The sequence below is a fragment of the Dicentrarchus labrax genome, unplaced genomic scaffold (genome assembly GCF_905237075.1).
Source record: "Dicentrarchus labrax unplaced genomic scaffold, dlabrax2021, whole genome shotgun sequence".
In the NCBI taxonomy this organism is placed as follows: domain Eukaryota; kingdom Metazoa; phylum Chordata; class Actinopteri; family Moronidae; genus Dicentrarchus; species Dicentrarchus labrax.
Window position 1 is genome coordinate 11240626 of NW_026136702.1, and position 25815 is coordinate 11266440.

At 42.8% G+C, this 25815-nt stretch overlaps 1 protein-coding gene across 2 annotated transcripts in view; it reads right to left on the reverse strand.

The window, feature by feature from the left end:
* Positions 1–64: 64 nt before the first annotated feature.
* lzts2a (leucine zipper, putative tumor suppressor 2a) overlaps positions 65–25815 on the reverse strand; it is a 44788-nt gene continuing 19037 nt past the window's right edge. The window contains exons 2-9 of one of the 2 annotated variants that reach the window (XM_051426585.1): positions 25494–25608; positions 7398–8051; positions 5517–6179; positions 5247–5369; positions 4901–5047; positions 4047–4556; positions 3415–3519; positions 65–3289 (exon numbers count right to left, since the gene is read on the reverse strand). In XM_051426585.1, coding sequence (XP_051282545.1) covers positions 3107–3289; positions 3415–3519; positions 4047–4556; positions 4901–5047; positions 5247–5369; positions 5517–6179; positions 7398–8018 — 2352 coding nt within the window. In that variant the 5' untranslated portion in view covers positions 8019–8051; positions 25494–25608 and the 3' untranslated portion in view covers positions 65–3106. Of the gene's footprint in view, positions 3290–3414; positions 3520–4046; positions 4557–4900; positions 5048–5246; positions 5370–5516; positions 6180–7397; positions 8052–21260; positions 21590–25493; positions 25609–25815 lie in introns of those variants that run through there. The other variant, XM_051426574.1, reaches the window with a different exon arrangement.

A 25815-nucleotide genomic window follows, 5' to 3' on the forward strand; every position in this document is an offset into this window, starting at 1 on the left:
CCCAGCCAGTATACTTTGTTCACTCTTGATGTGTTTCAGCTAAAAAAAAGCAGTAAAATAAACATTTTAAGGTGTGACAACTTGTTCTTTAATTAAAAACACAGTCATTTGTACAAGAAATGTACACATAAAAATATACATGGACAACTACATACTTTATGAATTACTGAAGACACAACATAAGTAAACATAAAAAAAATGCACACAAAAGGATGAGAAAAATGCCACAAAAAAAAGAAATGTGTTACGTTGCTTTGGTCTAGTCACAGTGGCTACATTTGAAATAGATATTTCGTCTAAATAAAAGACAATGTCACTCTGTTATACTATTAGTGTTTTACATATTTACACAGAAAACGGTTATGCAACGATGAAACTGAGATATGAGGGAAAAAACGGATGTCCGGGATGCACGCGGTACTCATCACTGAGGGAGTAAGTTTGTGGTTAATTTGTACCTGTGCTGCATTTGTGGTGAGTAAATAACAGTCTAGTCAACCAATTGAATATCATTGGACAAAGCCAACTTCTTCCATTCAGAATTGCTTCCCATGGCTACACGTTAACAATTTATGCACAGTGCAGACTTTTAATATTCTCAAACCACAGTGGACGTGGTAATGTCATGCAAAACATAGACTGATCAAATATACTGATCGCATTTTCCGAAAGGGGTTCTACGGATTTCCAAATACAGGAAACATAACACTTTCTTGGTTTGCATCAGCTCCGACCTCAACTTAATGAAGAAGTCACTCGAAAATCACCTGTCTCATGCATTTATAAATGAATGACGTGCACAAAACCCCACACTGAAGATGAACCGGTGTGATATTATGATACTGATGCTCAAATGAAAGATCAATCAAAATGGAGAGACAACGGGTCAAAACTGAGCCCAGAATAAAAGCTCCAAACAGTTTTATCAGCTGCAAAGTTTGGTCATTAGAGTGTATGTTTGTGTCACACAGATTATATAATGTAAACATATTTTCATGCATTACAGTATTAGGTGCACTCTGTCTATGCTGCCGCCTCCATTTATAACTGATCCATCATTTGAAATATTGGTATGTGGTAGATATATATATATATATATATATATATATATATATAGAAGTCTTTATACTTTGTATATTAAACCCACACTTATACCAGTACTACAACAAAATATCTTCAGGTGCTATATATAAAAAAATATACAACATCTCCTCCATTATATAGATTTCCATTTAACTATTATTCCTTGATATAGACTCTTTGTAAAATAAAACTTCTCAGCCTACTACTTTTATTTTCGTAGAGACCCGCCATGCTCAGTGTTATACACAGCCCTGCATATACTGTGAGAAAACAGAGCAACCCACAGCTTCAAATGTTAACATGCTCCTCTCCGGTTTATATTTAGGGCTTCAACAGCCGACCTGCCTTGAGGACATTCAGAGCTGGAGCCACTGCATCTGCAAATTCTCATCTCACCGCTATCTGAACAGGCTTCTTCTGAAGTCTCATATAACAAAGACATGCAGACATGCCAGTCTTGTTACCTGTATAGCAGTCAGTGAAGATTATAGTCTAGGGGAGACTAGGAAGACTTGAAAAAAAGTGTTATTTGGCTTTGGGCTGCCAAAAGCTAAATAAAGAGCACTAATGGGAATGGAGGGGAATAAACGGAAACTCTGAACAGGCATGCCTACAGTTCAAACACCGGCTTAAATCTCTCAGCGACGCCACGACCACACCGAAAGAATATACTCCATTTTTATTTTCCTCCTACCGGCTGCTGAGGTGCTTTTCACTGTTATAAAAATAGTTGAGTAAGAAGCAGAGATACAGATGGAAAGAGAGAGCACACAGAGAAAGACAGAAAAGACAGAGAAAGAGGAGAATCAGCAGCATCCTGGTGATATCTCACATGCTACGGTCTGCTTCCTAGTGCTACATTATTGTAAAATGTAAATGTTTATGTCTGAGCTTGCTTCATTGTCTAAATGAGGTGAAACACTGATCAAGCGCAACAGCATGACTGTTGGTGGTCTAGAAAACATGAGCAGCGTTCAAATAAAGCATTTCCTTCCATCGTTTGGTTTCTGTGTCCTCTGCCGTTTGCCAGAAATGACAGAATAGGATGTCCACATGTAAGCAAACCAAGAAACAAATGTCCAAAGTGGTTTTGTTTAACTTCGATGATTTGCTTCGCAAGAAAGACAGCCGGAACAAAAGAGAGCAGGAAAGTTGTGCAAAATTATACCATGTTTCCCTTGATGAGCAGATTTCAGGTGATGACCATTTATACTGCATTTCTCTGGAGTGATAACAGTCACAATACATTCTTTTTTAACTGCACACTGCTGAGGAAATACGTCAATCCTTTTAGAAATTGTAAAATTAAATTAACTGCTGATCCTCCAAACACCATAAAGTACAAACGGCAGATGTCGTAATACTTGGTGTTCATTTCCCTTTAGCAGTTGCTTGGAGGACTTTTGGGGGCGGTTGTCGTTTGTGTCGCCAATGAGCACCAGTTGGGGTTGACAAGGTCGTCATTAACAGCCAGTAGTGATGGTGTTTGATGGGAAGTTTGTCATGATGCAACATTACATGCATGCTGGTGGCCGGGTGTTTAACATTGTGTGCTACCAAGAAACGTGTGACTGCGCTTTGACCAGATTGCTGTGCACGTAGTAACATTTTTTTGCTTCAAGTTCCCCGACGATTTTCAATACCCTGATTTCAACGTGGTTTGAGAAAGCAACACTTTTTTTTTTTTTTTACTGCTTTCGTTCCCACAGAAGGGAAGAAGTCTTTGTGCTGGCTTTGTAGTGGAATAAAACCCATTAAAAGCGCCAGGAGGGACACCTTATAAGGATTTACTGGACTTCATGTCTGTCCGCAGAAAGTAAGAATGCACCGTTGGGAGATCTCTCTTTTGACAGTGACAAGTGGTGAGTGCTCGCTCAGTGGTCTTGGTAAAGCCATGTTGTAGATAGTGCAGTATTTGTCCTGGATTTCAATGTTTGGTTTACATCCTCTTTTGTGAGTATCCATGTTTCTGTGCACATATTACTGTGACTGTAAGTGTGTGTGTGTGTGTGTGTGTGTGTTTTTAGATCTCAGTGGCGGTGATTTCCTCAAAGTGGATGTCGTTGCTGCCACTATGGACCTCATAGTCTTCCATGTCCCTGTTTTCCAGCTCCAGACTCAGCTCCCTCATCACTCGCTCAAGATCCCGGTTTCGACGGTACATCTGTATGTAGTTCTGCTGCAGCTGTTTCTGGTAGCGGATTACCTGAGTGGAGGGAGGAAGGATGACAGTGAGGTTTTAAATTTGACACTGAAGGAAAATGACAAAGATTGAAAGATGATCACCATGAAATAAAACAAAACTAAATCTTCTCCTTCCTCCTTTTTTACCTTTTCTTTCTCCTCCTGCCACACCCTCCTCTCATCCTCAAATCGCGAAAGGTGCTCCTCACTAGTCCTCCTCTCGTACATGAGTTCAGCCTTTAGCCTGTCCACCTGAGAAAGAGACAAACAGCACTGTTTCAGTGGTGGGAGACGTGTTTAGCGTATTTAAAAGTAATAGTAAAAGTAAAAGTCCTGCATTAAAAATCTTCTTTTTACATAAACAATGTACAATGTACTTTCTAGGTTACATTTTAAAGGTGCTTATTATGCAGAATTGTCTATGTGGTTGTTATATTATGATATTATTCAATTATTAATACAGATGCATTAACACATAAGCAACATTTTAATGTAATTGATAGTCAAGGTGGAGCCACTTTTAACTACTTAACATATTGTTTTATGGTTTAATCTATAAGAATGCATCATATTGTATAAGCTCATCATATTGTTGTTTGTAAAATGTTTAATCTGCATAGTAATAACTAAAAGTGTGAAAGTAGCATGACATGGAAATACTCAAGTGAAGTATCTCAAAACTGTACTTCAGTACAGTACTTGAGTAAGTGTACTTTCCACCACTGTAGTGTTTAATTTTTATTGCTTATGGCTGGCATAGGTGCAGAAATTTTTTTTACCTGTTGTCTGAGTCCCAACACTGTTTCTGCATTTTGCCTCTGTGCCTTGGCTTCATCACTCTCTCCTCCCCAGACCAGATGAGTCTCCTCTCCGTCGCGGTACACACAGGGACTGGGACCGCCTCTGCCTGTTCTACCCTGTTGGAGGGGGAGGCTCATGCATTGCCCCTTCATGGTCGCATTTCCAGGTAGAGAGTGTCCACTGTGATTGGACAGAGAGTCACGGAGGCGGGCTGACTCCTCTTCCAAACGGCCCAGTTTCTCTCGGAGCAGCTCAGCTTCACTCTTGCGCCTCTGGAGTTCATTCTCGCAGACTTCAAGCTCCAGAGATCGCGTCCGCAGGGCCGCCTGGGCCTCCTGGGATCGCATCTGGCTGGCTTGCAGTTCAGAACGGGCTTCTCTTAGCTGGGCCTTCAGCACCACAATGTCTCCGGCCTTCTGGCTTAGCTCCGACTGGATCTCCTTCAGCTGCTGCTTTAGGAGGGAGATCTCTCCTGACTTCTGACACACCTGAAGGGACGAGAGAAAGCGAGTTAGAGGGAGAGGCGGAAACACAAAAAATACAGAACAACCTGTTTCTTATGGCAGATTATAAACTGACATTTTGGATCTGCTTGCTCCTTAAAGGTAAACTTCAAATTCTTTCAAGCTTATAAGCTTATGGGGTTAATTTAAGCTCACTAAGTGTCACCTCTACTTAACACCTTTCTTTGGGGGCATTTTACGCTTTTATTAGTGAGTCAAGAGATAGTGAGAGAGGTGGGGAGATGACACGCCGCAAAATTACCCTGCCAGACTTAAACAGGGACATTACAGTTCACCTAACAGCTTTTTAGCGTCTGACTCCGACTCACCTCCCACTTTGTCTCTTCCAGACGTGGTCCCAGTTGGGTCTGCTCCCTCTGGATAGTAGCACACCTCCTTTCCAGCGTCTCTCTGTCCTGCAGCAGAGAGGAGAAGTCCTCCTGCAGCTTCTTTTTCTCTTGCTGCAGTTGAAATACCTGAGAACATACAGAGATCCATGTTTTACAACTGCCTTACACACATGACATGTACATCTAAAATAAGACACACAAGCTGATGCAAGGCAAAATAAGCAGCTGCTCTTCTTGACTACAAACAATTTTAGGATTTTTTTCTTAAATAGATCAGCCAATTGTTGTGTGAATGTTTTTAAAGGGTTTTAAATATTTATCATACCTGTAACTGCAGCACCTGCTGTGCCCTCTGGGCCTTCTGAGAGGCCTGTTTCATCTTTGTTGCACAGCTCTGTCTCAGCTCCTCCATTTCTCTTTCACATCGACGCTGCTTCTCCTCATACACCTTTCAGAGCAAAATACATGGGTTAGAGGTCAGAGGTTAGTGTTTCATCTGTGCTAACGTCATATCAAGTTACTTATGTGGTGTTTCACTAGCCTCACTACACTGCTTTGGTCAGCGTTGTGAGTGGCGAGTGTCTTTATGTCCCACCTGGCAAATGGCTGCTTCATTCTCATCCAGATTTTCTCGGAGCTGCTGGAGCTCCTGGTCTCGTTCTCTCAGCTTCTCCTCCAGCTCCCTCACAACCGCCTCATAGCCCTCCACTGGTGGCGGCGAGTGGCCACAGGACCCGCTGTCTGACAAGGGCTGCCCGCGCCCACTTAGCGACCCTGAGCCAGTGCTCTTGCTGGAAGAGGAACGTCCACTGTCTGAGTTAGTGTGGCCATGGCTCCCACTTCCACCTGAAGTGTTTCGGCCCAGGCCTGTTACAGGCTCCAGCTGGCCCCCGGAGCCAGACCCGGAGCTGGAGCCCTCACTGGGGGCCAGACTGTAGCCTGTGCTGCTGTGAGTAGGGAGACTGGAGAGGGAGTTCCTCCCTGAATCAGACATGGAGCAGGATTGGCTGCTCCGAGCATTGCGGCCTCCGCTGTAGGAGTTGCGCTTCCCTTCAGAGCTGGAACTGCCGCTACCTCCGATGCCGCTCGTACCGCTGGCACTGTTGGATCCACCGAGGGGCAGCAGGAGGTTGAGGCTGGCCTGGCTCTCTGACAGACTGCTGCCCCCTGGCCGTGGTGACAGGTACTGCACAGAGTGACGATTCTTGGGAATGACAGGTTTGAACGCTGTAGGACGGATCAGCACTTTCTCCATGTTCTGAAAGTACAAAATTATTTTAAAAAAACAGCATTAGTGATTGATAAAAGCTAAGCAGTGCTAATTAGCAACGGCTGAATAAAACTCATTAGAGTGGGGTGAGTGATATGCTGGCAGGTTATCCCTCAAGGCTCTGATTAGTTTAATTTGGTTTAATTGATATTCATGGGCTTCATTAGGCAATTTTCTTAATGATTTTCCTAACATCTAAGAAAGAGAGACAGCAACAGAGGGAGAAAGTGAAAGAGCAGAGGACAAAGAAAATTTGATTAAAGGGCAGAGAAACAAAGAGGGTGGGAGAAGAGTGGAGAAAGAGAGGAGACAAAGACAGAGGGGGTGAAAGCTCCTTGCGTGTTCTGTAAGCATTTTTCTTAACGATCTTCCTTGGGGTTCACTAAATGCGTCACTGATTGTAAGTGAGCTCCGACATTGATCATGATGTGTCTGCAAGGTGAGTAGCTGTCGAATGATCCATCTGAGCCTGTGAGGCCAGTGATTAAGGTTCCCTCTGGATCGATGGAAATAAATAGCCAATTAGACAGCTGAGGCAATCTGCTGTAAAACATGTCGGCACATGTTGCAGTAATGCTCATGAGTGCAGCGTATATTCTAGTGAGAGCAGAAACAAAATTTCCTTGCTAAGATATTTAATGTTCCAATGTGTAATATTAAGCTTTAGTCAGAGAAGACATTTTCTTATAAATGTGTGTGTGTTCAGGTCACAGGTCACGGTCAGCTACACAACTTTCTCTTATAGAGCTGGTAAGGATTCAGTGTCATGGTGAAAGGCACTTAAACACTTCCAGTAAGGAAGTGTTTCTACTTTCTATACAACCCCATTGCCATATATATATGTAAATGCATACAAATACCTCACATACTATCAATGAAGGGAGTTTGCTTAAAAGATTGTGACGTGGTTGAAGGTTCTGTAAAAAGTTTGTTAGCTGACCTTGAGTTCAGATGTTTGGCATTCATTTACTGTAGTTTCTTACAGACAATAACATTGGCCATGTCAATGAATTGGTTTGGCTCTTGCAGGTATCAGTGTTATTATAGTGCAATCTGTCGTAGTAAAAAAAGTAAAGATATAGTAGTTTGGCATTTCTATACTGCAGGTTCTTGTTAGTTATCGGCCAACATATACACCGTTACGATGTATCTACAGTTAAATATATCAGCCTGGTCCATTTAGCCATCTAAGAGGAGTATTCTTACCTTCTCTAACTGTCCCGACACTGGAATGAGTTTTGGAGGAGGCCCTCCAATGTTGCCGTTCAGAGTCCTGTTGTCCCTTTGGTCCTCCGAGTCACTGCAGGGGCTTGTAGCTGCCAGCACCAGGTTATCATTCCAGTCTCCAATCACCACCTCATCACTCACATGCCCAAAGTTCCCATTAGTGCAACCACCTACTGCTCCAGCAATCGTTCCGCCGCCTGCCCCAGCAGAGTTACCAGGCCGGGGCTGCTTCTTGGTGGGCAGTGGTGGAGGCAGAACTTGGGCCTGAGGATGTGTTTGGTTGCTGATAACCAGCAGCTGCTCCAGGGAGCTGCCGCTACGTAGGGTGTTATCCTGGAGCCGGAAACAGCTGGTAGCCGGTGTGGAGCGGCGTGACTTGGTCGTGAATTCACTGCCGGCCCGGCAGTGTCTCTCCTGGTACGTCCGGCCTGATATGAGACTGCTGACAGAACCCATGGTTGTCCCAGAGCTGCAGGGCCCACAGGGGCCAGGGCACGGGCCTGAGGGGGAGTGGGATGACAGCGGCCTACACTGCTGGACGTCAAGACCTGGATTGGGGTGGTCAGTCACGGTCACAGGTAGTGCCTGAACCAGAGCCATGGCACCCTGACGGCGTCAGACACACCACACACTCTGATGGGAGAGAGGAAATAAGGACAACATTTTTAATTCATACTCTACATGCAACAGATGTGAATATTACACATGCTCTGTTGGAGAGTTGTATCCATGCATACTTAGTTTTTAAATTCAATATTAATGAGATATTATACCTCTTAATGACGTCACAAACAAGATTATGGCCCTTTAGCCCCGCTAAGACTTTATATAGCTCACCCAAATTATTTATTCTTCCTTTTTTGACTGATTTATAATGCAAACATTTTACGTAGACTCAGGAATCAAAGTATACACAAAAAGAGCTGGCACTAGGACCCAGCAAAGACTGCTGCACAGAGCTGTGCTGTGGAGAAACCAGTGAAACTCAGCCACAGCAGAGTGGATCCTGTCTGCACAGCCACACATAAAGATAAAGTGATGATGTGATAAAAACTGACTTTAAAATATTTTACCACAGTGTAGCAACACCAAGGGCTAGAGATTGTACTGAAGGTGATAAACTCAGATTTCTCATTGATTTTTCTAAGTACAGAAATGTTCAGACAGTTTAATTTAAGACACACAAAAAGAAAGTGTTTAAATTCTGAGCTATTATCGAACAGCAGCTGGTTTTACTGAGTTAAGATTTTGATTTGAGTTCACTGAATTTATTTTTCCCATAAATTTCCAGAGAGAGATACAGCTCATTAGGACAGTGACTTCAGTAGATCTTTATAACAGTGGGCAGTTTGACTCATCAAACACAGGTGTAACTAATAATGTTAATGATGGCTGTCCCAGTTTCAGGACCCCACTGCTACACTTGAATGGAACAGGCCATCGTTAACGTTATCAGTAACACGTGTCTGCTGCCACTAAATTAAGTCTCAACTAAGTAGTAACAACATGCAATAAGCAAAGGGCGGCTGTGGCTCAGAGGCAGAGCGGGTCGTTCCTTAATCGGAAGGTTGTGGGTTCAATCCCCGGCTCCTGGTGCCACATGTCAAAGTATCCTTGAGCAAGATACTGAACCCCAAATTGCTCCCGATGTGTGTGTGTGTGTGTGTATGAATGTTAGTTTCTGTTCGATGGACTTTGCCCTCACTGAGTGAATGTGTGTGACAGGGTGAATGTGGCACGTAGTGTAAAAGCGCTTTAAGTGGTCGGGTGACTAGAAAGGCACTATACAAGTACAGGTCCATTTACCAATAAACACTAAGTAGTTTTTATTGTTTTATCGTTTCTTGCTTGATAATTTGGATTTATTTCCTCAATACGTTCGGGTTTTCAGGTAAAATTTGTAGCCTGTAGAAGACCTGTGGTTGGTTTCAACATCGCTAATAAAACAAAACGATAAATAATATTTAAATACAAACAACTAAGACGAATAGTAGTAATAAGTAATACTGAAACAACAAAAAAATGAACTAAACACAAAAGCTCAACAAAAATACTAAACTATAATAACTCACTCACCCACAACTGGACAGAGAGCCAGCATAAAGAATACCAGGAGCTTAAAACTGAACCTAAATGGAATTCAGCCATTTATAATTGTATTATTTACACCTATACTTTCCCTACTACAGATGTAAAATGCTTTAAATAAACCTTTGCCACCGTTGTGCTGATAGCCACTAATGTGATTTGTACTTAGCATCTCATCCATATGTTAAAACCTTGTGAATGAGACTCATTATGTGGTAAATAGCTTTGCTCTCAGCTTTGAATTAAAGGGCTAATCATTCATGATTATCTTTAAATTGTTCATATTAAAATGATTGGAAACTTTTTAATATTTGCATTATTAAAATGTGACAGATTAACTTTTAAATAAAAAACGTATTACAATTAAAAACAATCTTCTTTGCAACAATGAAGCCAAATTAACTATTGATTTTAGGCCTGTTGCCACTCGCAAAACTCATTAGCTACAGCCACTTTACAGCTGTTTATTTGAAACATTTCTCCTGGGGGAACCCATCCTCATACCCCCCCAGTAAAGGCTGATCCCTCATTAAATACACCCTGTATCTCTGGTGACGCCACTGCTAATTGTCAATGTCATTAGCGGAGCAGGAAGAGAAAAAAAAGAGAATGGATTTAGTAAAGACTGGGGATGAAACAGACAGCGGGAGACAGAATGAGTCACGGTCATCGCCATCTGCAGCTGCTCTGTGATTTTCCTGGATGTCCCTGTCTGAACCCTGGTGAGCCGTCATCTATGTATTACTTCTAAAAGGGTTTGAAAACCACTCACTTCCCTGTTTCATGATCACAATGCACAAACGGCTATCAAAAGACCTTTGAAGAAATGAATAATAGCCTCACTTGGTCACAGCGCTATTTTTAGGATGAGAAACACAGATACATATTATTAACACAATAAGTGGCAGCAGATTAAGTCTTCCATTTGCAGATAGTATTATCAGTGTTAGTTGCCTGGGGGGACAGAGAGGGGACACATATCCTCAGCCTGCCGTGCCAAGCCGAAATCCGTCTGGCCAAGTGGAATAATCCACGCCAGCTATGGCTGCACACAGTCTCTGCCAGGGCTAACACAATCATACAGACACACACAGTGGCGTGCATGTACATGAACATCCACACACACACACACACACACAAAAAAAGAATGCATAAACAGAGTAGACATCATTCAAGTCAGCCCTGAATAAAAAAAAGCTTTGGAAAGAATGCCAATAAAGGCAGTGGAGTGATAGAGAGATGATGAACAAGGAGTTTTTCTTTTGTTCAACCAAACAATTAGATCAGATTGCAGTTTATTGCCAGATCCCTCTGAAATATGTGTGCTGCAAACTCTTTCACATTCACAAACAAACATTTAAATACAGCACAATATTGCAAACAACAGCTTCTGTTCTGGCAGCCTAGGGGCCTCAGTATGTTCAGTAAGCTCCAAATGAGGCTGTCGAACCGTCAGTTGTCCAAAATGGCCCCCTGGGGTATGCTTGAATCAAACTAGTTTGTACACAGTGTCATCTGACCACACCTACAGGCTGTTTACACCTGTTCCAAATGGCCACGATAGCATAGATGGCCGACAGATTGTACAAATAGGGATAAAGCAAGTGGCAGAAGTTGTTTGTAGTAGTGTTCGAAGAATGAAAAAGGAGAGTGAGAGAGAAGTTCAAATCCTGCACACTTGGCTAATCGCTACAGTGGGCATGGTTGTTGGATTGTCTCTTCTGGAAAGTTACAAAAATTGTTTAACTAAATAAGTCAGTATGCTTCAAACAACACAACGGTGGAAGCATCGCTTTCATTGTCGGAATCCTAGTTTCAGAAAGTTGTCAGCTTTTCATATTAAAATTATCAGCAGGGTCAGTCGCTTTTCAACAACCCAACGAGCACTTTGTTTGAGGCATACTTATGCCAATTTTTGTAACTTTCTGAAACAGAAAATCTGATAACCACGGCCAAGTGATGCAGAGGTGACAAAGTATGCAGGATTTTAAATTCAACACAAAAGGAGAAAAACCACGAATGCATCAGAGGAGAAACTTTCCTGAATTCCCCATTATCCCCATTTGCCTTTGACTGTGGACAGGTGTGACCTTTGCCTTTAGACTTGGTTGGACGACATGCCGTACAAACTTGTTCATTTCAAGCATACTGAACCCTCAAGACGTATGCACTGGATGTAAAAATTTAAAAATGCAGAAATCAAAATGAAGCAGTAGAGTGTGGAGAGTTTAAAAGGTGAAGAGGCCAACAATGGTCCAGCCCAAAAGTCCAGAAAGTGGTCATACTGTGATAATCAAATAAACCAAAGTAAGCCAGAGAATTGATATATCCCGCATGACTGATTTACAAAAAACTAATTATGTATCATTTATGGTGGTTTTGGGTTATATTATCTAGCACTACATGGGAACTGAGGAAAATACATATAGGTTTAGTCTAATTACTTGATCAGTCAGCCGGGCGGTTAAATTCCTGCCAGTTGACTCTGCATTGACTAAACTGTGAGCATGTCAGTGACTGCGTGACAGGGATTGAGGGGGAGTTTAAAAGCATACTATGCAGTTTTCCGGTTTTGTCAAACAGCTACCCCTAGAGTCGCTGCGGAGTACTTGTATTGAACGTTAACTGTCGTAAATACCACTCACCAGAGCTGTCTCTATATACGGCTCTGCGTCTCTGCACTCATGGCCTGACCCCTCCCCCCTGTATATCGGTACATGTTCAGTAGGATGGAAACGCCGGACATTGAACAGGCAAAGATAGACTCCGAAGATGTCTACTGACCAGGTAACGTCTGAGCGAATGCCTGCTAGTGTCTTCCATTGAAGCTGCTTCTTATGTCGCTGATATATGTGACGTCGTGCCGTAAAGCAATTTGTGATTCTCGCGAGATTTGTTGGGGCGCCACCTTTCAGACTTGCATTGCTGGTTCTGCCAACGGCGAACCCTCTCCAGCCTTGCTATCGAATGATTCGCTATACTACGAGTTCCTTTACCATCGAAATGACTTTGAAGCGGTTATATTATGGTAAAAATCTTGCATAGTGTGCCTTTAAAAAAAAGGAGACAGACATCATGAGTACACATGAGTCAAGGAGATAAAGATATGTGTGGTATGTGATCACTTACCATGCCAAAATAATCAGGCCTCACAACCTCCTTTCACCTTTTATCCAGCCGTCCCCTCCTCTTCTTCACTTTCAGCCCTGACAAGGACCTCTCAGGCAGGGATAATAGAATTAACAACCCTCTGAGACCATCAACTGTGACCCCCACCAAGACCTAACCCTGTGACCCCCTGATGAGTGGAGAGGAGCTGGTCTGATTCTGCCCTCCCACGCCTGTGACCTCCAAGGGTCTGGTTTTGTTCTGGCTACTCGGGCAACAAATCCCAAAGGCTCATTTCTCCCTCTGATGTTGCTCACTGGTTGTTTCTTAAAGTTATTGAAGCCCTCCTTCTCCTCCCCTTCTTGGCTGCATTCCTCTGACAAAGTAAAAATACTTTTACCATTCCTCCATCTGCCGTCACCGCTTCCTCCACCTTCCTCATTACATGCATCCTCTTCTGCTGTCAGTAGCACAAGACAGGCAGAGAAAAAAACAGTCATCGTCACTAAAAATAGAAAACATCTCAAGTGCCTCAAATCATTCTGATAGTCTTTCATGAGGCGTTTCTCACAGCAAGGCATTTGATTCGATGTTAAAAAATAAACTCCAATAGTGTTGCAGGCAGCTATTATGGGGTCAACCTGGGGGCACTTTACACCGCATCCTGACACTCACACTATAAAATGATGCTGAATAGCTTTAAGGCAGCCTCACTGCTTCTGACAGGAACTGTAAATACACCAAGTGGTTTTTAGAGTTTTACCCCTCCACATGCCACCAACTGGCCCAGGATGAGTAAGAGCAGGACTGACAGAAGAAAGAGGTTCCCAGGTAGCCCTCTAACAAGATCCAGAAGTAGGGTCTGTGACGGGGAAATAATCCCGTTATGATAAGTCTGTTAATAACGGCTGTATTACCCAGGAGAGGAAGCCCATTATTCTGCAGCAGCAGATCACCCTTTGAAATCACACGCAACCTCTGAGCTGTTCCGGAGACTCTGCTGGGCTCAGGACAGAGTTAGAAAAGCAAAAGTACGGCAGAAGAAAAAGAAGTGGGTTTAGGGGTGAGAACACAAAGGCGGGCTGGGGGCGATGGTTGGAGGGTTTAGGGGAATTCCAATACCAGGTCGTCCAAAGAGAGGCTCCAAAGAGGCCTGAGTTCTTGGGAACACTGGGCATCTATAATCCTGTTTGGTGATTATTTGGCCAGCAGACAGACACAGAGGTCTGAGCACCTTAAGATCTCCTAGTAGGAAAATCAAATGTGAAGGCAGACATCATTTCCTATCTAATCCATCTCTTCTACTGCTGAGTGCCAAACACATTACTTGTGTCAGTTTTCTTTTCTCTACTTTATCATCTCCCTTCCACATGTCTGCTTCTTTCAGATGTAAGGATAAGAGACAAAAAAAAAAGGCAGTTGAAACCTGAACTGTGGCCTTTTGGCTAAAGTGACATTTCCAGGAGTTTCAGTTGATGTGAGTTATCACTGTGAAAACAAATCAAGCTTTGAGTCCTCTGTCCTGTAAAACCAGAGAGGTCACAGGTGCATGTTTTCACTCTTTGTAGCAGCAGGCGAGCTACAGAAGAGCAAAGGCAGAAGATTTGTTGTAGACGGTTATGTGGAAGCCTGTTGAAACTTGGATAACGTACAAACAAACAAAGTGTGGTGCTAGCCACTGGGCTTAGGCTTTGTTTCAATCCATGAAGATAACAAATGCAATGTTTCCAGTATGCTACTGGTAAGAGCAACCCAACAAATCATTACAAACTGATTAACATTTCTCTATAGCAGCATATTTCTTAATCATGGTAAATGTAAACCATTATGTACCCATACATTAGTTACAAAATATTATAGGGCTGCATTTGATGACATTCTCATCAACTATGCTATAAAGTATTTTTCGATTCAATGCTGTAATCGTCAATAATATATAAAAAATGCTCATCACAAGCTCCCAGAGCCAGATAAGACAACTTAAAATACGGTGCTCTATTTACAATGTTTATCTGAACAGTAAAGAAAAGGAAAGCTGAGAGGCTGAAACCACCATTCTTACCCAATAAATGATGAGTAAGAATGTAAGTAATGATTTCTCTTAATTTTCTTTAAATTTGTCTGAATTGAACCTGCATTGATTTATTTTTTAGCATACAACATTGACATATTATTATGTCATATTATATATTATCATGTTATAAAGCTGATATGCTAAACACTATCACACATCCAGCAGAACCATTAACCATTGGTAAAGGTGACATCTTCCTGACAAATTGCAATGTTTTCAGGGTCTGCCACCTCCTTCCTCCACTTTCATCCTTTTTTCCTGTTCCTAACTATTTTCACCCACATCCCTTTCCTCTCTTCTTTGCTTCCTGTGCTGGATTATTGCTCCATTGCTCTCCTGTCACTTGTCCCTTTTCCATCCCCCCTTTCCTACGACTCCCTGCTCACTGGTCTATGCAGCTAGATTTTCATCTGCCCCTTCTTTAACAGCAAAACCACAGCGTGACTAACCAAAGGCAAATCCAGTGGGAGGACAAAAGCAACAGGTGGAAAGTGTAAAATTGTCAGATCAGAGAAGGCACTGTATGGACGAGGGCAAAAGTATCAGCATGCAAGCGATAATATAAACCATTCATAAAAAATGCCTTTGTGTACATTTCTTTAATGGGTGGTCACTGCAGTGAGTAGAGTTTCACTGAAAAACAGTAGTGAGTGGTACAGAAACACTTTGAGTTTCCAAAATAAAGCAGGATATTAAAAGACGTGGTGAAGTTGAGAGCTTGTTCAGACCAGCAGAAATATTCCACTTTGGTATACAGAGCTTGGGTGGCCTTGATTAATCTCGAGACCAGTGATCCCAGTGGATGGAGATTGTGTGAAAGACAGACAGACAGACAGAGAGGCTGAGGTAGAGAGAAAATGAACTAGGTGAGTCACAATAATCCTTGCTAACAAAAGAGAATCCACAAGTACAGACAAGGCCGCAACACACTGACACACACAAAACCTCAGCAAGGCAATCAGTCCACACCTAATCTACTCTCCCATTTATTTGTCACGCATCTACTCACTGAAACTCTAACAATAAAACTTCAAACAAGGCAAGAAAATGGTATTGGAGTGAAGTCAGCCGACTCCACTGTAAAATGAGAGAAGTCTTTTAATGTTTTGCCAGAAGACCTGAGGTTATAATATGCCTCCATTCCAACACAATGACTGTCTGTCTGAGTGGTCGCTCACTGTCACCTTCCCCCACATGGCTTGGCCTTTAAGACTCGCAGTGTGGTTGAGATTGCTGAATGCATGCAAACCTACTCAGTCCTCATTAACCCATCGCCTCAGTGCCAAGTCTCTTTTCACACAAACCAGAGAGATATTGTCCTCTTTGGCAAAGTAACATGGTTGACATTGTAGCTTAACAAAAGTAGTGAGTTCTTGCGTCCGGGCTGCTGCAGAGCTCTGACTTTATGAAACCAGGTTTCTGTGGTGACACAAAAGGAGTAATAAGCTTTCTAAAAAGTGAGTCTGTGCAGGAATAATTGGCAACAGGTCCTCCCACACTCACATTTTTTTCCTTCTCCCCTTTTACAACCAACTTGTTGCTGTTTCAGACTTTAGCTTCTCCCTCTGTTTGGACGCGTTGCAACGGCAGCGAAATGAGATAGAGAGACAAGAGGAGTGGGTAAAAGGAAGGAAGGAAGAAAGAGAAAGAGTGAGCGAATGGGTGAATGAGAGAGTGAGTTTTGTGTGTGCGTCAGACAGTCTGACAGTGGACAGGTTGGCTCTTTAGCATCTCAAAGCATCTGGCCTCAATTCAGACCTGAGAGACTGCTAGAGAGCGGGGTGACCGAAGCCTACATTTTTTTTTCTTTTTCTCAATCACACACATATAATGGCCGAGAAACTCCCTGTGGGGGTTGAGGGAGAGAGCAGCCAGCAATCTATTGAAACTGAATGGCATGAAAGTAGCTACATAGCCCTGTGAAAACACTATGGTCATTTGGGGACACAGACTGTCAATCACATACTTATTTATGAGTCCAGTGTGTTCCTTTTACAATGTGTAGTTCTATTAATGAGTCCTGGTAGTTCCTCCACAGAGACCATCGGCTGAGGTTGCATGCACATTTTGCAAACGTAAAATCTTTACCATAAGACAAAGCATGTCCACGTCAAGCTTTGCAATGTTGTATGTACTTAATTACTGTATACATTACAAATAAAGCTGTCATCTGAATGTCTCTTTTGTCTTGAGAAAACCAGGGCTTTTTTGATACTAGTGCCAATAAAATATCAGATTTGCAATAAGAACAAGAAGTAATTAAACTACAGCAACCAGTGACAAATAAAAGGAGGTTCAAGTAGTCAAGTAGTCGTCCCACAGTCCAGTCCAGGAGTCTAGGATCTCTAAGTGGTCATTGATACCTCCCTTTGTGAAATTAAGCTATAGCGAAAGTTAGGAATACTATTCTTTTGCATATAGGCCTGTAGTTGATTTGTCTTTCCATCCTGCATTCACTCCTCTCACATATGCTCACGCTTTATTTCTTTACTGTCACTAATGGGGGGCTGTTGATATCAGCTGTTCTCATCAGCTGTTCTCATCAATCCAATGGCAAAGGGACATACCTGCATCATTAGCCTATCACATTGCGACTGTATTTTTAAATATGATTCTCTCTCTCTGCCTTCAGTTCATTCATGCTTCAGTCTTCGCAGATTCATCAGCTACATTATTAAGAAGCCAGAAGCCATTGATCAACATTTTGGGGAATGGGCTACGCTAAATATGGCGCTACAGCCAGCAGCTGGTTAGCTTAGCTTAGCATAAAGACTGGAAACAGTCTGGATCTGTTAAATGTTATAAAATACATCTACCAGCATCTCGAAAGCTCACTAATTAATACGTTATATTTTGATTTCTTCGGGGATTGTGTGTGGACTATTTCTGGGAGAAGTGACTTCCTGGTTGTTTGGCAACCACCCGGTGATCAGAAACTGATCAAATAATATATAATGAGTAAATAAGATTATGAATCGGACCAGGCTTTCACTACTTGACAGTTTTTGATACTGGGTGCTGTGGACACATTTCAGTTAACACCAAAAAGTGTTGAGTTTCCATATCCAGCACTAAACAGTACTGGAGCTGAAGAGTGCTGGTTTACAGTCAGCTGGCATAGGAGGAAATAGAGGTAACAGTATGTGAAAAAGGGGACGATCTGGCTGACATTCCTCATGCATTCCAAATGTTGGATTTTCCAGGAGATTTTCCAGCCACTGACAGTTATCCAGCGGCGGTCAGTGGTCAGATCCGCAGACACTGGAAATACCAAGAATGCCGGTGGTAGAGACACAGGGATTAGTCTGGCCAGTGGACTACTGTTTGTCAGGATCAATGACCAGTTCAGGCTTAACTCTTTAACATGGACTTAATACAATACTTGGGGGCAACTACAACCTCTTATAAGTGCGTGAGCAAGTCATTTTGTCTTTAGCTTAGATGTTTACTGGAGTATATTCTGGAAAATCCAGGTGCTCAGGCTGTTCTGACTTCTCATTGTCCTAAATGTGGAGAGAAGAGTAAAGTTTTCCCTCCTAAACTTCCCTTCCTCCCCCCCCTGCTGCTTTGGCTGTATGAACAGTGGAGGGCCATTGTTTCAGTTTAACTGAGGGCAGAGAGCAAAGAGAAGGAGCCTGTTATCTCACACTGAAAGCAACAACACTTTGACTGACAATGTGACCCATAATGTGAGGGTGAGCGAGGGAGGGGGTAGTGACAGGAGCCTCGGTTGTAGCAGAGCGGTTTACCAGGCTTCAGTGAGGAAAAGTAGGCCACGATATGGCTCAGCAAAGGTGTCATAGCTTTCGTGTGAAAAATCACTGATCGTAGCTGAAGCTGAATATAACACACACACACACACACACACACACACACACACACACACACACACACACACACACACACACACACACACACACACACACACACACACACACACACACACACACACACACACACACACACACACACACACACACGATCAGAGCTACTAAATAAAGCCAGGCAAATGAGTTTCACAGAAGCTATTACATAAGCAGCGACGCCTCAGTTTAACTGTGCCAGCCTCGATGTATAATTCACTTCCACTCATCTGAGAAAATATCTGACATGGCAAAGAAGCACATGTGCAGACATATTCAGACATACTGTCCGTGCAGAAAAAAAGAGAAAGATGGAGGGGGGACAGATTGACGTGGAAAACACTCATTCAGCAAACTGAACAGAAGCCAGGCCGACTTCTAATCTCTCGCTGTCTCTCTGTCTTCCTGTGTTTCTGTCTGTCTCTCTCTCGGTCTCCCTCCTCCAGTACTCAACCATGCTTCTCAACTAGAGGCTTTACATAAATACCTGGCATGACATTTAGCTCGATGGGATCACTGGAAAATAATGGATCTGAGGATGGGAAGTCAAATCTGAATCCTGTTTTGAATCCTTTAACAAATCTTTTTTGCTAGTTTGTTTCACTACGGTGCTGAAAGGGTGTATGGGGCTTTCAATGCATATTTTGTCACCGCTATGTGACATTCATTCCTGCCACAGCAATTGCTTACTACTGGGGGTCTGTGCTACAGCTGCAGAAGTAACAACACAGTGGAAAAAATATTAATACTACTTTATCATTCAGTGTATATCAACTAAATAAATAATCTATTTTTCTGCATGCATAATGCACAACTTCTCAAGTTCTTACTTTAACATGATGGACATTAGATACATTTTTAAGCAAGCGACTTGTGTCTCCTTTGTCTTGAGTACCCTCCTGTAAATATTGCATTTTGCAGTTGTTTTGTTGTGTATAACCAGTTTTGTCTTTGAAAGATGCACAAGAGACATATATGAGAGAGAATGTGAAAGATAGATGTGTTGTAGGTGGAGTTACGAAAAAACAAATCCACGTTCTTTTTACCATCTTGGAGCTGGATCCAAAATGGAACCATCGGAAAACCAAAGGAGAAAGAGAGCAAAAGTTCTAACTTCCTTTTAGTTACTTTACTATCTTTGAACACACACACACACACACACACACACACACACACACACACACACACACACACACACACACACACACACACACACACACACACACACACACACACACACACACACACACACACACACACACACACAGAAGGCATGAGTCAAGATGGCTGGAAAGGGTTACGTATGTAACCTGCAACACGTGACACACATTTACCTCATTTGTTTTGGTCAGAGCAGATGAGGTAACCAATCTTCTCTCTCTCTCTCATATCTCTGTCCCCTCTCTCACTCCCCCCCACGTCACCCCCTTGAGTTAAACTTTACGTCAACGTTTGCGTCTCGACACCTGCCTGTTAGCAGCCGCTGTGTTTATGGAGTGAAACGTCAGTCTGGGTAATTACAGTCTTTTCTCCAGGGTGCTTTCAAACGAAACCCCAACATGACACGGTCAGACCGACAGCTACTACAAAGAGCTGAGCGAATGGACGGCCCTCTAACCGCTCTGACTATAAACATATCTGCTGACACATCACTCTTGGGCCATAACAAACTTGATGAGAAACTACAATATGTGGCCCAGGGCGCACGAGGAGTCTTGTAATTACACGCGTAGGGAAGACAGAAGAGAAACAACAGCGGCCTATGTCTCCCAGAGTGCTTCGTCATCAAAAGAAACACAAAGATTCCTTTTGAGTCTGCTGGATAAAAACATGTTTTGTACGGGTCACACTTCTGAGATGCAGCCTAATTGTCTGATAAAAATATATATGCTGCCTCATGATCTTCAATGTGAGTGCAGACAGATTGAATTACACCTTCCTCCTCCTTCCTCCTCCTTCTTATTCTTCCTCCTCCAGGCCAACTGTCCAAAGGGGGGGACAGCTTTTCTCAAGGCTGAAATTTCAAATCAATACCCCAACAGTCTGTAATGAGCAGATTACCCAGGGTCAGGATTAGAAAAACCTGGGCTCACACGTCGCCAAAAACTCATCATTCCACCTCAATAAATCCGAGCTACTGGGTCTGTTTGTCCCTGCCTGTGCGGGCCAAAAGTCTCCAGGGTCATTGAGAGCAGCTACAGTCATAGCAACTTTAGAAAAACAACTTAAAGCCAATGCCAGTTAGCTGACTCTGAATCATCCAGCTGCTTTCAGTCTCTGGCAAAATGACAAGAAAACAAGTTTTCCAGGGATTCTTTATCATTATTTGAGCATTCAGATCTCAGTTTAAACAGATTTTTGTAGTCCGCACCAACTTTTTTGGCCTTCACTGGCATTCCTAAACTAGTTTCAGAGTCCTGTTAAAATCAGTGTTTCCATGTGAATGGGCCTGCCAGGCAACTTTTGTCTCAAACTCTTTCCGTTACACACCTTCCATTATTGGCATTTCCGCAACTGACACCCTCTTAAGTGGCTGCAAGGCGCTCGTGAATCCAAAGTTTCCTCAAGCAAATTTGTCTTCATGTAATAGAAGCCAAAATGGGATAAAGAGCAGGGTAAAGAGAGCCTGAGTTTGGAGAATATAATACACACACACACACACACACTTTTGCAGACACATGCACAAACATACTCTCACTCCATACTCACCCCAGTGAGAGCCCTGCATCGCTGCCTCCACTTGTCTTCGTCTCTCTTGGAAAAAAAATATAAAAATCACTCCAGTCTGTGTTGGCTCAGATTCTCCCCCGTCTCTCCTTCCTTTTTCCCCCGTCGTTTACCTGTTCTCTCTGTTCTCTCTACAATACTCCAGCTTCCTGCTGTTGCCTTTGCGCCACACTAGGACTTCATATGCCGACACAAGGACTTTCAAATGGAAGCCCCCTTATTTTCCTGTCCTGTCCTCTCCTCCTCCTCTTCTCTCTTCTCACTTCACTCCACTGTTCCTCTTCTCAGCTTTCCTTCCCTGCTATCTGACTTAGCACCGCCTCCCCCTCCTCCTTCTCATTCCTCCCTCCCCTCTCTCACTTTTGTCTGCCAGCCCCCTGCCTCTAGTTTCCCTCTTTTAACACACACACATACACATACACACTACTCTCCTCTGCCTCTCTCTCCTCCCCCTTCTCTTTTTAGCCCGAGCTTCATCCATCCCCTTCTCTTTCACACATATTCTCTGCATCGACACAATCCTGCGTCAGATTGAACATTTTTAGAAATGTTATCCACTATTTCTGTTTGGTGGATGTGTTTGAAAACAGAATGGCCCAAAGGTGTCAGAAGAACACCTCCTCTTAACCCAATTTTTCAACCTCTGTCCTTTGGCTAAATAACAGTGCAGTTACACCCAATTGTGCAATTATCAAACAACACCGACTACATCAGGAGCTGCAGCAGCTACAGAGAAGGGGGGGCGGGTAAATTCACTCAGATGGGTAAATTACATAACATGTTTCTGCTCATCTTTGCACATTCCCTATGCTCTCTTGTGCACATGAAGGTGAGCGCAAGTATTATTAGGCAGGTAACAGAAAGCAGGGAGTGAATGAGTGTGAATTGAGGAGTTTTGAGTGATGTGTTGAGAGGGTGATGGTGGAGAGAAAAGTGTGTACGCGGTGAGATTACTGGAGCTATATTAAGGCTGCAAATAGAGACTATCTTTATAATCAGCTGATTATTTCTACCATTTTATCTGACACAGGCGCTTTTACCTTCATTATGGCCTCAGTATGAACATGAGTTGTCAAAAGTTGGAACAAAGAAATGTTTCTATCTCAGGATGTTCGTCTCACAAAATCTTTGCAGTTTGAAGAGGTTAAAGTGTCTAATATTATCTGATAGTGTTTTGCCGGATCAACAGTCCAACAGACATTATACTTAAAATAATATGAAACAAAGAAAAGCAGAAAATCCTTGTATTTATGGCACACTCTTTAGATCCATTAGTCCATTAGCTAAATGAAAACCCCAGACTGAAATATCTCAGCAACTATGGGATGGATTTCACCTTTGGTAAACATACCCATGGACCCCAGGGGGATGAATTCTAATGATTCCCTGACTTTTCCTCAAACACTTCACTCTGTCCAATACTGGTTGTTTATAACCAAATACCTGCAAAACTAATGACATTCCCATCGGCCTCAGCTGTAGTTTCTGTTTAGCCCAAATTTAGCAAATGTTAGTATGCTAACACACTAAACTAAACTACTTTTTATACATTACCATGTTAGCATTGCCACTGTGAGCACAATAGCAGGCTGATGTAAGCCTTTAACCAAAAACACCACTGTGTCTAAATACAGCCTCACAGACACATTCTCTCACAGCATGGCTGTAAACAATTATTTGATGACCAGAACAGTTCAATTGTTTTTCCGTTAATCATTTGATTAAATTACTAATTGTTTAAGCACTAAGCTTTTTATAAATCACACACACTGCTCTTGTGTGGTACACAGCAGTAAGCACTCGGTTTATTGTTGTGTGCTTCCATGGAAAACCAGTAGGAGGGCTGAGTAATGCTGGAAGAGAAGGGTGAGTGTGTGTTTCTGTGTGTTTCTGTGTGTCTTTCCTCTCTCTTTACTGGAACTTCCCTGTACCTCCCTCTGTGTCCCACGGTGGTATAACAAGTGAGAAGAGAGTTCACTTCTGCTCTCTGACCTGGTACTTTACTGCCATTAACACAGCCCACCTCTCCATGCTGAAAATACAACACTAGAAAGCTTTTGAGTCTTTTATGTGTGTGACAGTGTGTGTGTGTGTGTGTGTGTGTGTGTGTGTGTGTGTGTGTGTGTGTGTGTGTGTGTGTGTGAGTCAGCAAGAATTTCTATTTCAGATAATAACTTACAAACTGAGTGTATCAGTTCAGTGTAACATGTTAAACCCTCATGAGTCAGCACAAAGCAGGAGGCTGAAAGAAAAGTAGGAACAGTTTAAACTTGTTTATTAAGTGGACTTTTAGAGGGACGAAGAATATCACACTCACAGTAGAGACAGTCTACCACTTCTACCACACTTTCTGCATCTTAACTCATATCACACGCTTTCTCTTTTCACCCTTCATTTATCACCTTCACTTATCTGTCTACTAGGTGTCAAACAACCGGAACAGGTTGGGAAACACATAATTGTGTTTGAAAATTAGTAACAGACAAAATATGTTTTTAAAACCTGCATTAATTTATGTTTTGGTCACTTGGGGGCACCACAACAGGCTGTACATTATGTATACGGATATGGGGCAACATTATCAATCATATGGAGCTGTGTTTCTGGCCACCTGATGAATTTAAGTCAAATCACCCTCCTTTCAGCTCTGTTTTTAACCTCTACCAACTCAAGGAAGTGCTCTGACTGCATAATTTTGTCGTGCTGCATTGTGACTGACAGAGATGGACATTCAGTCAAAATGTGTTGGTAAGGGGCCCCCTGGTTCACCTGGTTAAACACTCGCCTCATGTACTAAGACTGAAGTCCTTACTGCAGCAGCTCGGGTTAGATTCAAACCTGTGTCCCTTTGATGCATGTCATCCCCTCTCTCTCCCCCCTTTCCTGCCTATCTTAAGCTGTCACAGTCAAATAAAGGTTGGTATTTGTGTTTAATTATGTATTTATAACAATATGATATCATAACAGATGATTTGTGAGTGTGGCTGTCACTAACTTTGCCATTTGGTGCCGGGCAGGTAGCATACAGCATATCATAGTTCATCAGAGTTTCTGAAAACAGCTGCTTGCCGCTGCTGGAAACACTGCTGATGACAGTGGAGAGAGTCAACCAAAACAAAGAGCTGAAAGATGCTAAAATGCTCTGTAGAGCTGAGGGGAACTGCAGAGGCTGATGATAATTCTTTGTCATAACAAGCAACCCCTTTCACATTGAACATACTAATTTTATCTATTGTTAAAATAAAAATATTAGGGCAGATTTAACTTGTAAGAAACATGTATCAAGCAAAAATAAGGCACTTTGGAGGACTCATAGTGAGTTCTTTGTATTTTGAAAGTGACCTTGCCCAAGCAGGCGGTGGGTATCGTTGTGGGACAGCTAATGAAGGAAGGGGACAGCTGGGCTGGGACAGGCTGAGCTGGAGTAGAGGAAAGACAGGGCAGAGGAGACAGCGGATCTGTAATGGAGACGGTGGAAAGAAGAGAGGAAGACAGCTGCTTCTGTGTTGACCACACATTATTATCACCCCACATATCTTACAAACACTGCCCTTCACTGAGAGGCCTTGAGCTGATAGAAACGATAAGGAGCTAATGTCAAGATTCTGCTCACGGCTGAAAAACAAAACAAATAAAAAAACTTGTAGCTATCTCATGTAGATTGGATTGCAGAGTGTAAAGAAAATTAGATTTGTGGCAGAAGTAAACAGACAAACGCACCTTCCCTGACTTATTTGCTGTCACCCGGCTGCCGTATGGCACAACACGGGCTCAGCCGCAAATTCCTGACCCCTTGACCCCCTCATCTCCTCCTCCTCCTCCTCCTCCTCTACTCCCTCCCCCCTCTGTGTCACACACTCTAACTGCCATCAATCTCCAAATCCAATCCCTAACCGGACACTTCAAAGACGGAGGCCAAGACCCCCATTTCCATAAATGTGTGTGTGTCTGTGTGACAAAGTGACCACAGCGGGTCACTCTAAACTGAGCCCACAACACCAAGTCAGACCATTGATCAATGTCCCTGTCTCCCCAAAAGACAGGAGAGAGAAAAAAAACCCATCGAAACACTGAAAGGGCGAGAGAGACAGAGAGAAAGAACAAGAGAGGTAGGAGGAGTGGGGGACGTTTGAGTCAGCACATATTGAAGGTCAACGTCGTCAGAGAAGGGTTTTGTCTGCAGAGGGTGTTTTATTTTTTTGTGTGGTTCTTTACCTCAGAGTGTTGCCCAGCGTACAGCTCCTGGAGGTCTGGGGGAGATAGGGAACTGGCAGAGAGTTCTCATCCCAGGACCTCGCTCCTGTCTGAGCCTGTTCTCCTGTACTCTGGCCTGAGGGGAAACACAAAGCGTTAATATTAACCTGTTGACTCAAAATCAGACTAATGTTTGCAGCATTTTACATTATATTAAACCTACAATAGCTTCTTTTTTGGCCACTTTGGGTCAGCGGAAACAAGTTGCGAACACAGCACTGCATTATCATCACACTGTTGTTAATATAGTGAACTTATTAAAAAACAGTTGCTTATTTACACA